At 40.5% G+C, this 14,762-nt stretch overlaps 1 protein-coding gene across 2 annotated transcripts in view; it reads right to left on the minus strand.

Annotated features, from left to right (window-relative positions):
- The window catches only part of STXBP5L (syntaxin binding protein 5L), a 74,079-nt gene that overhangs the window by 4,207 nt on the left and 55,110 nt on the right, over positions 1-14,762 (minus strand). For both annotated transcript variants that reach the window (XM_035141186.2, XM_060268695.1), the window contains exons 19-23: positions 7,257-7,325; positions 6,440-6,610; positions 4,935-5,174; positions 2,811-3,171; positions 71-236 (exon numbers count right to left, since the gene is read on the minus strand). In XM_035141186.2, the coding sequence (XP_034997077.1) occupies positions 71-236; positions 2,811-3,171; positions 4,935-5,174; positions 6,440-6,610; positions 7,257-7,325 (1,007 nt within the window). The remainder of the gene's footprint in view (positions 1-70; positions 237-2,810; positions 3,172-4,934; positions 5,175-6,439; positions 6,611-7,256; positions 7,326-14,762) is intronic.

The following is a 14,762-nucleotide window of genomic DNA, read 5'->3' on the forward strand; positions in this document are numbered from 1 at the left end:
CTCTAATTTCTTTCTTTGCCCATTTCTAGACACTTCCAATCACAGTGTTTGACGAGGTTTCCAGACTCACCTGCAGATTGTCAAACATCTCCTGGCTGTAGTTCAATCTCTGGACTTCTGTGGGAGAACTAAGATACAATGCCTGTCCTTCGTTGGTAAAACGAAAGGTCCGAGCAATCCTCATGTCCGTTACAGGCAAATAATGAACATCTAGCAATGGGCGGAGGCTGGGTAAACTGGAAAGAAACAAGCATACACTACACTTTGGAATAGAAAATATGGTATTCCCCACAGTCCAGATTCTCAACTTTCTCAAGCTTGGGTCTCCAGATGTTTTTGGCCTACAACTCCCATCATCCCTGACCACTGGTCCTGTGAGCTAGGAATCATGGGAGTTGTAAGCCAAAAACATCTGGGGACGCAAGGTTGAGAAACACTGGTCTAGATTATCTTTCTCAGAAGTTCTACTGAGATATTAAAAGGCATCTTTTAAATAGTATGGTAGGCAAGACAGAACCTGGGACAAAGGCCAAGGGTTAGAACAGTACTGCTCCTCTAGGAATAGGGTCATCAATTTTGCAGATGACACAACCGTGATCGGGCTCATCAAGGAGGGTGAAACTGAGTATAGAGATGAGGTGGAGTGGCTGACAGAGTGGTGCAGTCAACAACTTGCTCATAAATACAAAGAAAACTAAGGAGCTTGTGGTGGACTTTAGGAGACAGAAGAACGAGGTCCAGCCACTTTTGATTGACGGAATTTGTGTGGAGAGGGTAACAACGTTTAGATTTCTAGGCATTGAGTTACAGGAGGATCTGTCCTGGAGTGTTAATACAAGGGGGCTTGTGAAGAAGGCGCAGCAGAGACTGTATTTTTTGAGAATTTTAAGGAAAAACCATCTTCCACAAAAGCTGCTGCTTGCCTTCTTATCACTGTGCCATACAGAGCGTGCTCACATACGGTTTATGTGTGTGGTACGGAAGCTGTACTTCCCAGGACAGAGCAGGGCTGTGTAGAATTATTAAAACAGCAGAGAGCATTATTGGCTGCTCACTCACCACCTTAGAACAAATTTACACCACCAGGTGCCATAGAAAAACACTAGATATATCAAGAGATCCAACGCACCCTGGTCACCATTTCTTTCAGCTCCTGCCATTGGGACGGAGATATAGAACAATGCAGGCAAGAACGAGCCGTCTCAGGAACAGTTTCTTCTCTAGAGCGATTATGGCCTTAAATGGAAAGCCTGGACTTTGAAGTCATCTTATTTTACTTGTTATTTTGTATTATATTTACTGTTTTTAATTAGGTTTTTGTAATTTTGGATTATGCAGAATGCTTTATCGGAGTGGATGTAGCAACCGAGTAATTTCGTTGTTCCCGCAAGGGGACAATGACAATAAAGATATTTTATATCTTATCTTATGAGTGGAACTACTGCAAAAAAAATTCTTATTAGAAAAGTCTACCCAGATGCTTACAAAAATGAGGTAATTTCAGTCTGTTTTAATATTTTAAACTTCTGTATGTTATAAAGTATGGCTGTAATTTTTTTCTATTATGTTTTTGTAAACTGCTTTGATGTTTTTGTACAATCAACGGAATGTATGAATATAAACAAACAAACAAAGAACAGTGTTCCCTTAATTGGCAACTCTGACAGGCCACAATGTTGAGCATGCGAATGGTAGCTGTCCAAGCAACTGAGACAAAGAAACAGAAGCATTCATCACAGAATGACAAGATATTGCCCTTGCAATGAGGCTTTTTGATTCTACTCTAAAAAGGCATCATCCAAGTTGGAGCAGATGCCAGTGATTTTATCAGCAAAGTGTTTAGTAAACTGGGTGTTAGTAGACTACCAAGTGTTCCACCAACTCAAAATTGTAGGCCAGAATTGTAGTCCTTCTAAAGCATTTGGAACAGTTCTAAAGGTAAAGGGACCCCTGAACCATTAGGTCCAGTTGTGACCGACTCTGGGGTTGCGGCGCTCATCTCGCGTTATTGGCCGAGGGAGCCGGCGTACAGCTTCTGGGTAATGTGGCCAGCATGACTAAGCCACTTTTGGCAAACCAGAGCAGCACACGGAAACGCCGTTTACCTTCCTGCCAGAGCAGTACCTATTTATCTACTTGCACTTTGACGTGCTTTCGAGCTGCTAGGTTGGCAGGAGCTGGGACCAAGCAACAGGAGCTCACCCCGTTGCAACCGCCAACCTTCTAATCGGCAAGCTCTAGGCTCTGGTTTAACCCACAGCGCCACCCACATCCCTGGAACAGTTCTGCAGGCCAACAAACTAAAACAATAGCAAAGAAGAAAGACTTTTTCATCATCACTATCAATGTCACAAAGTAGGCCTGAAAGTGAGCTCTCTAATCGCTGTGTTATTGGACTTGCTTCATATCTTCCATCGCTTGCATTTCTGCCATCTGCCCACTGCCCTCAAATTGGTAAAGAACCAAGATGAATGGGAGAGTGCTTGGATGCAATCCTGTCTAACTGCCTGGACCGTTTCCCTATTCCAGGGGTTGGCAACACGCAGACCGACCAGACATGTCAGCAGTAAATTCCCCCCAGAAACATCCTGAGAGGTTATTAACTTGAATAAATAAACTTAAATATATATATATACAGAGTGTTATCCATATTCATGTATGTGGAATAGGAGCAGGATTAGGATTTTCCTTGGAATACTGTTTCAGAGGTTCCTTTCATAAGCAAATATACATCACCCCTAACTGTGCTGGCCATTTTTCTCTTCCCTTCGATAGGGAATAGCTCAGATTCACTTAATAATGTTAAATACCTCAGTATTATGATATGCCCATGGGCAGAGAAGCATGCCAAGCAAGCATTGTTACACATGGTCACCACATCCGCTCGCAAGAGAAAGGAGGTGTCTGTGATATTGTGAACATAGAGGCAGATCTGGGAAGGCAGTGAAAAAACTTTGGCTTGTTTCTCTGAACAGATAACAGCAAACTGGTGGTCTCCCATGTCCTGGGATGAGCATGGAGAATGCATGACGAGTTTTCTTTTTCTTGTTCTTTCACTTTCGTCGGTGCTGTTTGGATCTCTCCATGTTTCATAGGGTGGGTGTATTAGGGTCCCTGTGCAGCTTAAGCAACCGAACGTTAACACTGCTCCCTTCAGTGACAGAATGGTACCTAGGAAACAATTCAAAATGATTAACTTCCCCAAATTAGCTATAAAGGTGCCAACACACATTAACTAACTTTATACAGTCATTTGTTGAGTATATGTGCGTCTTCCTCTTCTGCTGTCTTATGACATTGACAAATGATTAGACTTTAGAACAGCCATGCTGGTTTATAAATCTCTAAAACCTGAGGGGTTCAACTCCGGGAAATTGCATGCCAACCTGCTGTTTGGGTGCTGCTGGCAGCACTCAAGGGATTATGCTGGTCAGAAAATCTCCTATCACCTCTTTGGATTATCTGAATAGTTCCCACCCATGCCATTAACTTCTCATGTGCAATTGGAGGGGAAGGGACAATCTTGGCATCATGTTTCCTGGAATGAGCAAAATAGGAATTTAGCTCCCGCTACCTCCAAATATGACAAAGTGAGAGTCTTTTATCCTTCAAAAAATTGGAAGCTATTCTCAATGTTGTAAGAAAAAGCCAGGGCTCCCCCCCCCCAGTTGGAACTCACTAGTACTCAGTTCTGGCACCTCTCAGGTGAGCGCCATTGCAATGGTAAGAAAACAAGGGAGGTGTTCATGGAGAATTCTGGCACCTATTTTTCTAGGGGAAAAAATAGCACTGTATATAGCCAATCAGCAAACTGCAGCTAGTAATAGTCAGAAGACGGAGCTGGTTACTCCAGTTGCTACTTCCTTTGGAGTTTAACTTGTTTTAAAATCTTTTTTCAATTTTACACCATACAATTTAATTCAAACATTAATCATAATCATCAACATTTAGGATTCCCTGAATCCTTAGACTTCCCTCCATGGTTTCCATTATCAAACTTTTTCTACTGCATCATATATTTTCTCTATATTCTTAAGATAATCCATTTTCTCCTTAGTTTTTATTCATTGCAAGCGTTACTCAAACCCTGCCAAAGTTTTTGGTTGTTTACAAAGCAAACTGTATCCCCCCCCCATTTCCTTATTAAATTTTCTTATCTTCCTGGTTCCTGATTCTCCCAGTCATTTTTGCCATTTCGGCGTAGCCCATCATCTTCATCAACCATTCATCTTTGGTCGGGCAAAGGAAGTAATAGTTAATCTGTTGTTGGCATCCATCTGTCTCGAGAGACAATAGTGTGTGCCTCCAGGAGTGAAGTCAAACCGCTGCATTTATATGCACTGAAGTGATCTTTCTGGGGCACAAGGCTGGGCAGTGTATATGGAGGTCCTGGGCTGCCCAGATGACAAGATTCACCCCTATCAGCCTTGCTGATGTGGTCCAAAGAAAAACACAGCAATACATTTGGCACCAGCTTGGCTGCAGGAGTTGACGGAAGGAGGCATACAAGACACCATCCTACCATCTTAGGAACTCCCCTCCAGATTTGTGCAGGGTTAGCCTTTTCTTCTCCTGAAGATATCCCGCAAGACAGAAGAGGTTTAAAGTCTAATTTATAATAAAGAAACAAAAATAATCTAAAGTAACATTTGCTTTATACGAGAGCTTGCTCCTCACTGATATGCATGGGCTGTACCACTTCGGGCTGCAAGGCGGGGTGTAACATTAATTAATCCTTCTTCCTACAAAACAACTCCTTGAACATAGAAAAATACCATGTCAGGAAGTAAGGATTTGGTTCAACTCAGATGCAGGGTTAGCACTTCAGTGAGAACTAAGCCTAAATCGTAAGATTTCTGACCACATTGCCCCTCCACAGCACCAAAGGGAGACATATCCTGAGTTTAACAAGCCAGAAAATCAAGATTTCTTACCACTTGGAGAAACGACTACAGGCTCTGTCTGCCTCAATTCATCCGCAGTGGGCAGGTTAAGGGATATCGTCAAGACCATACCAAGGCCTGTACCAACCCAAAGGCAAGGAGACACTGTTGTGTCATTTTTTCGCGAAAACGACTCTGTGAAATACAATGCTGTAATTGCTTCTTTTGATTCTTTGTCTATACTGGAGACACTGGAGCTTCGAGAATGGCTGATGGAGTTCTCTCTGTTTTCTGTCGAAAGAGAGCAACACAAATGAACACACCTTATACGGAGAATAGGCCATGGGGTCCATCTGGTCCATTATTGCCTTCACCATTTAGCAGCAGCTCTCCAAGGCATCAAAGCTGCTACCTGAGACTGTGTAATTGGAGATGCATTTGAGAACACGAGAACGGGGCCTTTTCTGCAGTGGCCCCATTTGTGGAATGCTCTCCCTGGGGAGGCTCACCTGGCACCTTCGTTATACACCTTTAGGCAGCAGGCAAAAATGTTCCTCTTCAGCCAGGCTTTTGGCTGATTAATAGTTGATGTCTTTTTAAATGCATTGGGGGATTATTGGTTTGTTTTGTTCTTGTTTTTATTATGTATTTTGTGGTTTTATTCTGCATTTTTACACTGTGGACTACCCTGAGATCTTCGGATGAAGGGTAGTAAAATAACAAACAAACAAACAAACAAACAAACAAATAAATAAGCTCTAAGATACAGGTGATCTTTACAGAGCATATAAAACAGCATTGTTCCAGAAAAGACATCCAAGCCTGTCCGTCTTCATAATCTCACAAACCAAATATACAATAATCCCAAAAGAGAGAGTGCTTATTAGAAACTCTAGAAGGCTAAGCTTGTGTGCCAAATTCTTCTAAATATCTAAGAATAATAACCCCTTAAAAACCGCATTAAACTACAAAAACGATGCCCCACTGCCATGACTCATAGTTGCCAAGGGTCTTTCAATGTATTCACCAACCGCAGTTTGTGCTTTCAAAGCCCTCAGAATTTTTCTTTTTTACTTGTCACATTATGGAGCCTCCTTTGTATGATGTCACACATGCACATACCTCCAAAGAATTACCTATTTAATAATTATCAACAGACAGCAGTATAATAATAATAAATTATTATATAATAAATTGTTATACCTTTATTTATACCCCACCCATCTGGCTGGGGCCACTCTGGGCAGCTTCCAACAGAAAAATACAATACAATAATCTATTAAACATTAAAAGCCCCCTAAACAGGGCTGCCTTCAGATGTCTTCTAAAAAACTGGTAGCTGTTTTTCTCTCTGACATCTGATGGGAGGGCGTTCCACAGGGCAGGTGCCACTACCGAGAAGGCCCTCTGCCTGGTTCCCTGAAACTTGGCTTCTCGCAACGAGGGAACCGCATAAATGCTACTACCACAAAAAGTGAAGTAAAATACCACATAGATCAATTCTAAGCTTTTAAAAAGGTGAAAACAGCAGCTCCCAAATGCATATGTCTACTGACCTTCTGTTGTCACTGGCAAAGAAATCTCCATGCAAGCAGCAGATTGCACTTTCCTAAATGGAGGCTTTCCAGAACCACGGCGGTTTATTTTTGAAACGTCCGCACTAGACATCCTTTTTCCAGAGCTGCAGCTTTGGGAAGTTGGACTTGTACAGTGTCCGTTTACGTGATCTGTAGTGACATTAAAAAAATAAAAAAGTCACTACAGATTTCTTTTAATTGTTATATTAGTTGCTGTTAATCCGATATGCTATGAGTCAGTCACTTTGGGCACAAGTTTGGGATTAAATTAAACAAATAAATATAAGTGAATATAAAATAATCTGAAAAATAAAATAAACATGATTGAGTTATTTCAGCCCTTTCCAAAGCACCTTATAGTCTGCAGGATTCTGTGGTGTGTGTGTGTGTGTAAAATCATAATGTAGCTATAATAATATTGCTATTCCTATTACTAATATATTTCCCAGCGAACATAATACAGTGCTACCTCTACTTACGAATTTAATGCGTTCCGAATGCACATTTGTAAGTCGAAAAAAATTGTAAGTCGAATCCCATAGGAATGCATTGGGACAAAAAATTCGTAAGTAGAAGCAACCCTATATAAAAATTCGTAAGTAGAAAAAATCGTATCTAAGCCACATCCAAGATGGCGGACGGAGCTCCATTCGTAAGTAGAAACATTCGTAAGCAGAGTTATTCGTAAGTAGAGGTACCACTGTATATAATATTTCAACAGTGAAGATGTGCTTCATCTCACAAGCAACAAAGAGAGTGACCGTCACAAACTGCTGACATACCAGAGCACATTTACCTGAAGTTGTGGGAGACTTGCATCTCTCCAGCTCCAGTGACACTGGACCATCTGATAGCTCAGTAAGACCTGGGGGGAAATGCAATTAAAATATGATATAATCAATTATCCATGGACAGTAAGCGTGGGAAAAAGCATGGAAACAGTTTTTTTTTGCCCACAAATACCTTGTTCAACAAGGAACCTTTTTAGTGGGGTGGCATGGTGTTAAAAATATCAAAGGGATTGTTCACATATCCCCCCTTCCAGAAAAAGCATACAAATATAATAGAGACCTGGCCACATGCTTTACACACTCCAATATGAAATAAAAAAACATCAAGCCGTATGGAGCCAATATTAAACTCTACATGTATGTATCCAAGAGGCATAACTGGTCAATGTGCCCATTTGATTTCCATATTTGGTGGGAAATAGAAGCTCACTACATCCCTAAACTGCCATTACTCCATTTCACAAGAGCTTATTCGTCCCAAGGATTCCTTGCCAGAAATCCCAATATACTCAGTTATGCCACTTGACGAAGCTGTGAAACATTAACACACTTAGATCGGGGTGGTGGTGGGGGGGAGTACATCAACACAGTTCACTGACCACTGAAAATGAAAGGAAAGACCACATAAAATATCACACTGACACTGCTTATCCAAGTCTATGAACCAGTAATTTCAGTCCTCGTGCTGTTAGACAGTTTAGAGGTGGTGAAGAAATAAAACGCACCTCCTTATCCTGGACAGATTAAACCTGTGCTTACTGAGAGCCAGCTTACTTATACTACACTGAAACAAATAACCCGGATGCTGCTGGACCAAGTTGCTTGGGCATGGGTTACAAATTAGATATCATGGAATTGTAGAGTTGGAAAGGACACCAAGGATCTTCTAGTCCACCCCCATGCAGTGCAGGAATACGCAGCTGCCCCATTAACCAGAGGTACTAGTGTATTCTTGTTATAAAAAAGCGCACCTAGACATTCCGTTGCTGCACCCATAACCTAGGTCTAAGATGCCATTTAGCTCCTAGCTTTCATATCTCAGTTTCTAACACTGCCTGTGACCTTGGTGTTATTAGCACAGCACTTTGTCCAACTGAGCTATCCAAAATTGATATGGCTTTCTAGATGTTTGAGATGTGACTAGATGAAAGTGGATGGAGTTAAGCGCTCATGAAAGCAAAGCTCTCAGTTTCTGAAAATGCAGCCTTACTTCTCACAGCACATCATTCATGTCAAATCCGACATTCCCGTGAATGTCAGCTGGTACACTTTACAGGCTTCAACAAGTCTACAAGGCATTTTCTACATGTCACCCATCACTTCCCTTGATCTCATGAGAAAAATGCCACAATAAGTCCAAAAGCATCACCTAGAGGTGATGGTGATCCATGGTTCCAAACAGCTTTCACTCCACTCAGCAGCATGGACTTCGTGACTCAAAGCCATGATCTAGCAAAATGTTTCCAGTAAGCAAGGATTGCCTGCATTTTTCTGCTACAGCCCCCTAGAAAGGTTAGCTGTCTGGGAACCTGAGGTTGGTTGCATCATGACAGAGTTTGAAGGGATATATGGACTGCACCTCTCTTGACAAGAATCCGTAATGCCATGAACCATTGCCATCTGCAAACTGTTGAAATAGAAGTTCAAACACCTTGTAATTCTGTGATCTAAATCGTAAAGCCTGCATTCTACCTTCCCTGGTCTGGTATGTGGGAACTGGTGTATTAAAAGGAATCTGCACATACTTGGGGGAAAATCTTCAATTTCGTTGTTATGTATGTACTTGTGTAAATAATGTATATATAGCAGACATTTTGGGGAAAGATTCATTCACTGTTTTACAAGCTTCAATAAAGAGCATGAAATCACTACAGGACTCCAAGTATATTTCATTCCTATTCTTCAATTTCCTATTTCCTCTTGGTATAATGAAGGCAGAGGAATTCTGCAGCTGTGCCTAGTACAAATTAAGCTCTGTTTCAATCCCCTCAGACATTTAAGTCTTTTCTCGCTAATTTTAGCTGTTTGAAAACTAGATGTGGTTACTTAGTAACTATGCACAGCCCCTCTCTTTTAACCATGCTTGTTAGGAACTTTCAGAATCGCCTAACTGTTGAAAACAAAGGCTATGGGATTCATGCATTCCTAAATGTTATCTATTTGCATGATGGCTAGATAAATTATTCATTGAGCAGTCCCATAAATTAAATGACTAAATGATGTGCTATTTTCTCTAGAAGCTATTACTCTTATTTATCTCCACCATTTGTTACCGATGTGATCCCTGCCATGGGATTAGGCACCAGGCAAAATTAATTAGCTGCAGGTGTACAAAATTAAATATAAGGAGAGTGGGCATGAAGCCAGCCAGCAATTCACCAGATAGCCATTGGAGAGAAGGGGAGAGGAATAACTTGAGCTACGTTTGGAATATTTGAGTCACAGGCAAAACACAGAATCCATTAAAGTTAACAAGACCATTAATTCTTGGCAGTATGCTCTTGTCCTATGGATCCCTGGTAATAACTGCAGAAAGACTATTTTTACAGTGACATTTGATACTCTAAACGAAACCCTGGAGTCTTTTGATATGGGATAGAGAGATCAGTCCTAAATGAATGTGGTTAAAAGACAAGGGTAGGAGCTAAAGGATTTGACTCTTGAACAATAACCCCATATGACCAGCCTGGAGGTACCCAGTCTATAAGCCAGTTCTCCCCTGATTTTGGCAGCTAAAGAAAAATAGAGATTTCTACAGCCATTTCATGAAGTTATTTTCAATAGTACTGTAACTTATTTTCTGCATATACTTTTATGGAAGCTGTTATAAAGGAGGTATCAGCACCATCATCCCAATCAGTAGTTAGGTTAAAATCCTAAGCATCCTTACTACCAAGTACGGTCTCCTAAACATGTGCAACAGACTTCTGAGTAAACATGAACATTATTTCAGAGTTAAACAACTAAGTTAAACTGCTTTTCATGTAGCTGAGTGGTAATTGCAGCTACCTTCTGAAAGGATGCTCCTACAAAAGGAGATTAGTTACTTTTGTTGGCACTGAACCATCACTTACTGTAACTACTACTACTACTAAGAAGAAGATTTAAACAAACAGCTATTGCCATACAGAAACACTGTATAAATTTCAACAGAAACACCAAAATAGTCATTTCAAAGAATGCAAGCATGCCTGCAATTACTAGCAGATACTGACAATTCCTTCTATTATTCCTTCAGTTGGATCTTAGGATCTTCCTCAGTGTGTAGCAATTCTTTTTTTATATATCCCAGTTTGGATACCTGATACTATTCTTTTTTAAAAAATTTGATTTGATTTGCGTTTTTGATTAATTCCATATCAACAAAACATAAACTTAAAAAAGGATCTCTAAAGTAAATAAGAAGTGGCATTGTTAGGATATCAAAGAATATACATACATTCAGAAATTATTCCTTAACCGACTTCAGAAGCGAAAACTAAATTTCCCTAAATATCCCTAGCACAATATTTCTGCAGAACAATACTTTCAGTAGGAGAAACGACTTCAATTTTCAAGAATTTCTGACAAGCCCTGAGAGATTTTATCTCATGCAGAAGGCTACAACCGAGTATTCACATTAAAACTAATCCATTCCGACAAGTCAAGAGACGAACTAGACAAGACACCAGTAACAAGACAGTGGGGGCTCACCTGACCTCCAGCCATCCATTGTTGCTGCCTACCAGGATGAAGAAGGGGAGATACAAGATGGCAGCAAGGCTGGTGTGGTGAAAGAGTGCTCTTAAGTGAATGCCAAGGTGTTTTTTAAAAAATAGTATGTATGCGGGACTCCCCAGTTTTCACTGGGACTGCAGTGCACAGTGAAGGAACATTCAACAGTTTCCTGCCATGCTGCAGTCCTTCCCCATCCCCCCAAAAGCCCCCAGTTAGCCAGAAAAATACTCCTACTGTGACAACTTTGTCCTGATGAGAGAGGATGTGATATTGACACAATGGCTTGCAAACCAGTGCTGTACCAGCCCAACTTCCCTTTGTATTGATTTGAAGGAGATGGTGGTACATGTGCCCAAAATGTGGTACATCTGCACAAAGTACTAACCTCTCAACTTCCATTCAAATGTATATCATTTTAATTAAAAAATATATAAAAACAGATTTTAACACACAAAGAGCATTAAGCTTCTCTTCAGTTGCCAAAAGTACTGAAGGCAGATTCATACTTCATGCAGAAACAAATTTGATTGCTGTGTGTTCTGTACTGTGGTAGGTTACCCCATGCACATACAACAGCAAACTAGGGTTTTCCACTACCGGTAATTTGGAAGAAGGGAAAGAAAGACAGAGCGGGGGGAAGGGACCAACATGCACACATATTTAAACATCCATTTACGTATGTCTTGCAACCCCCGTTGGGCCAGGGTTTCTGAGACATATGTTCACTCAAACATGCATATTACAGAAATATTGAAGATGGTTCCACACTTTATGCAGCAACACACAAAGGACGCTTGCAAATGCCTAGCCTAGAGAGGCAGTCTACGTAGGCTTTTGTCACCATCCACAAAAACCTCAATAGAAAATCCATTGCTTTTCTAGCAATTTTCTTTGGGTGAAGCACTATGAGGTGGGGTTTTTTTTTGCAATCAAATGTATAAATTTCATGAAATAAATGAATGAATGAATGAAAATTAAAACCATTTCTGCTAAATTTCATCACTGTTTCAACTAGCATCATAGTCAGATCTAGAGAAGGTACAATTACACTTACTACTACAGTGGTACATAGGTTCTCAAACGCTTTGGTACTCTAACAACTTGGAACTCAAACACTACAAACCTGGAAGGTGTTGCAATTTGAGAACTTTTTTTAGAAGCCGAACGTGCTCCATTTTTAGTGTTATGCTTCCAAATTGAGTGTTACACTTCCGATTTGAGTGTGCCACTTCCATTTTGAGAGTTATGCTGCGGTCTGTCTGGTTTTGCTATTTATTTTGCAGTTCTGTTTTGTTTTGTTTTGTGACTGTGTGGAACCCAGTTCAGCTACTGATTGATTGATTGATTGTGTAACTGAAGTACATCATTTATTGCTCTCATTTTATGGATCTATGGTCTTGTTAAATAGTAAAATTCATGTTAAATTGCTGTTTTAGGGATTGTTTTTAAAAGTCTGGAAGGGATTAATCCATTTTGCATGGTTTTGGAATGTTTTGGTTTTGGAACAGACTTCCGGAACGGATTAAGTTTGAGAACCAAGGTACCACTGTATAACAAGACATGTTTCACACATCATCCAAAAAGGAGGAAATGGCATGCATGTTGGATGGAAACACATCTGAGTCCAGTCAAACACCGACACCTGACAAAGCACTTTTCCTATTCTTTGGAGAACTTACTCTGATAGGAAGTACGGATCCGTTTCGTTAAATCAGGATAAAAGTTAGACAGGCCACGCATGCAAAAGTTGTCTTGGGAACATGCCAGAATATCAGCAGCAGCAGCAGCAGGCAGAGAAAAGAGTGGGGGGGAAACAGTCCAAAGTGAAAGGGAATGATAAGAACATTTACATAAGCCTAGGTGAAGGGTCCTTCACACCTGCCTTTACAGGCCCCCTCTGAGTCATAAGACACACCAAATAAATTTATTTAAGAACTAAAAAATGTGGGATGGATACTGGAGAGCCAGTAAAAGAGAGTGCAAGTATGTAATGTTTTTTTAAAAGCCATTTCTGAAAGGCTTAGAGAGTTTTGCTGTTCCAAAATTCATCTCATCCTTTTTTCCAGTAGCTTAATTGCTGCTCTAAAGTTTCCCCAGGTAAGCGGTAGTAGAAACTGTCCAGTGGAGTTTGCTGAATAGTTGGGGTGTAAGTGCCAAAAATAAACAAACAAATAAAACGGCTACATCTGACTTGACCTGGGAGATTTAAGGTTGTTTCATTTATTCCTGGATTCTGCTTTGCACCTTGGTCAGCCCACCTGTCTGTTATGCCAAGTTTGCATCCTTATGCCACTGAAAACGGATCCTGAGGACCAAGCATGACGCACTATATCCATAACTGATCACTCAGCTTTCTTGCTACCTTTGTAAGCAGTCAGGGCTGAGACACTTGTGCAGGACTATTCCCTTTGCTCCACACCAATTCCCCAATGGAAATGAGCCCCTGAAGCTGTCACTAGTCCTTGATGGAGGGCAGGAGGAGGAAGAAAGAAAATAATTGTTGTACTGTGGCTAATTGCAAGTGAGAAATTTCCAGCAAGGAAATGGCTTGGGAGGTAGGTATTAAATCCCTCCTTCCTCAGCTTCAGGAGCCAAATCCAAATTCTGCTCCACCCCCAGCTGCTTTTAAGGTTCAAATAGGTATCAGGAAGATTTAAACAAGGATTGCCATCATCATGTGTGTTTGCTCTTAGCTTATAGCATATTTATGAAGAGAAATAGTATTTGGAGAACAGACTTAAGGTGTCCTCTGAACTTTCTACCAATTGAAAAACCAATCTTCTCCCAATTAGGTTAGAGAGAAAATGCTTACTGACCAATGGAAAAACAGAAAGGATGTGCTTTAGTCATTAGGCAACTCCTAAAGTATGTGGATTGTTCTATACTCTTGGAGCACGAGACAAAGATGAGGTAGCAGTTCAATTCAGTTGCATTTGAAGACGAACCAAACCCACACTTTCCTGAACAATATGCGAACCAAAAACACTGCCATCCTTCAAAATTCACACTTCTCCACAATTTGCAACCCAATTCTCCAACCAAACAAGATTTACAAAACTGAATATATTAGGGGGAAATGTGCATTAGAATGAACATGGTGTTGAAAATAGCATGTAAAAATGCATTATGTTGGGAGGAAATGCCTTGCAAAAAGTGTGTGCTACAAATGAGAAATTTGCACTAAAATGCTGGTGACTTTTCAGAAGGTTTTTAAAAAACAAACAAACAAATAAATAAATACAAACGGCTGCAGAGATTTGGGAAACTGAAAAAAGAAGAGAGAACTGATCCTTCCACCCCTACCAGCAAGTAAAGAGTAGAAGCCCTGGAATGCTTGGAAAAAAGATTGGGGGTGTTGACTTATCTCCATACTCTCCACATGTTTGTGCAAAAGAATATATGGATGTGTTTTGGCTGCATGAGTACGTATGCTTACGGGCAGCCTACTTCTGCCTCATCCCATCCACCTGTTTACCTGTGAAGCTGTTGGGTCTCTTGCGTTTGTCCTATTCAGCAGTATAACTATTTAAAAACTTCACTGCTAGACTACAAGCAGTGGAGGCTTTCAACCAAATCATAGCTTGAATCCAACCTTGAAAGAAATATTTATTACAGTATGTAGTTGTCTAAAACAAATTAATTTTTATTTTTCAAAGCATCCAAAATACAATATTCTCTCCCTGTCAGCAACTATCCTGGAAGCTTCTCTGAAGAGTAGATTTCCAACAAAACAAAAGTAAATAAAAACCTGATTCAAAAGAGTAAGCTCTATACAGAGCTTCAGAAAGCTCTAT

The sequence above is a fragment of the Zootoca vivipara genome, chromosome 16 (genome assembly GCF_963506605.1).
Source record: "Zootoca vivipara chromosome 16, rZooViv1.1, whole genome shotgun sequence".
NCBI classification, from domain to species: domain Eukaryota; kingdom Metazoa; phylum Chordata; class Lepidosauria; order Squamata; family Lacertidae; genus Zootoca; species Zootoca vivipara.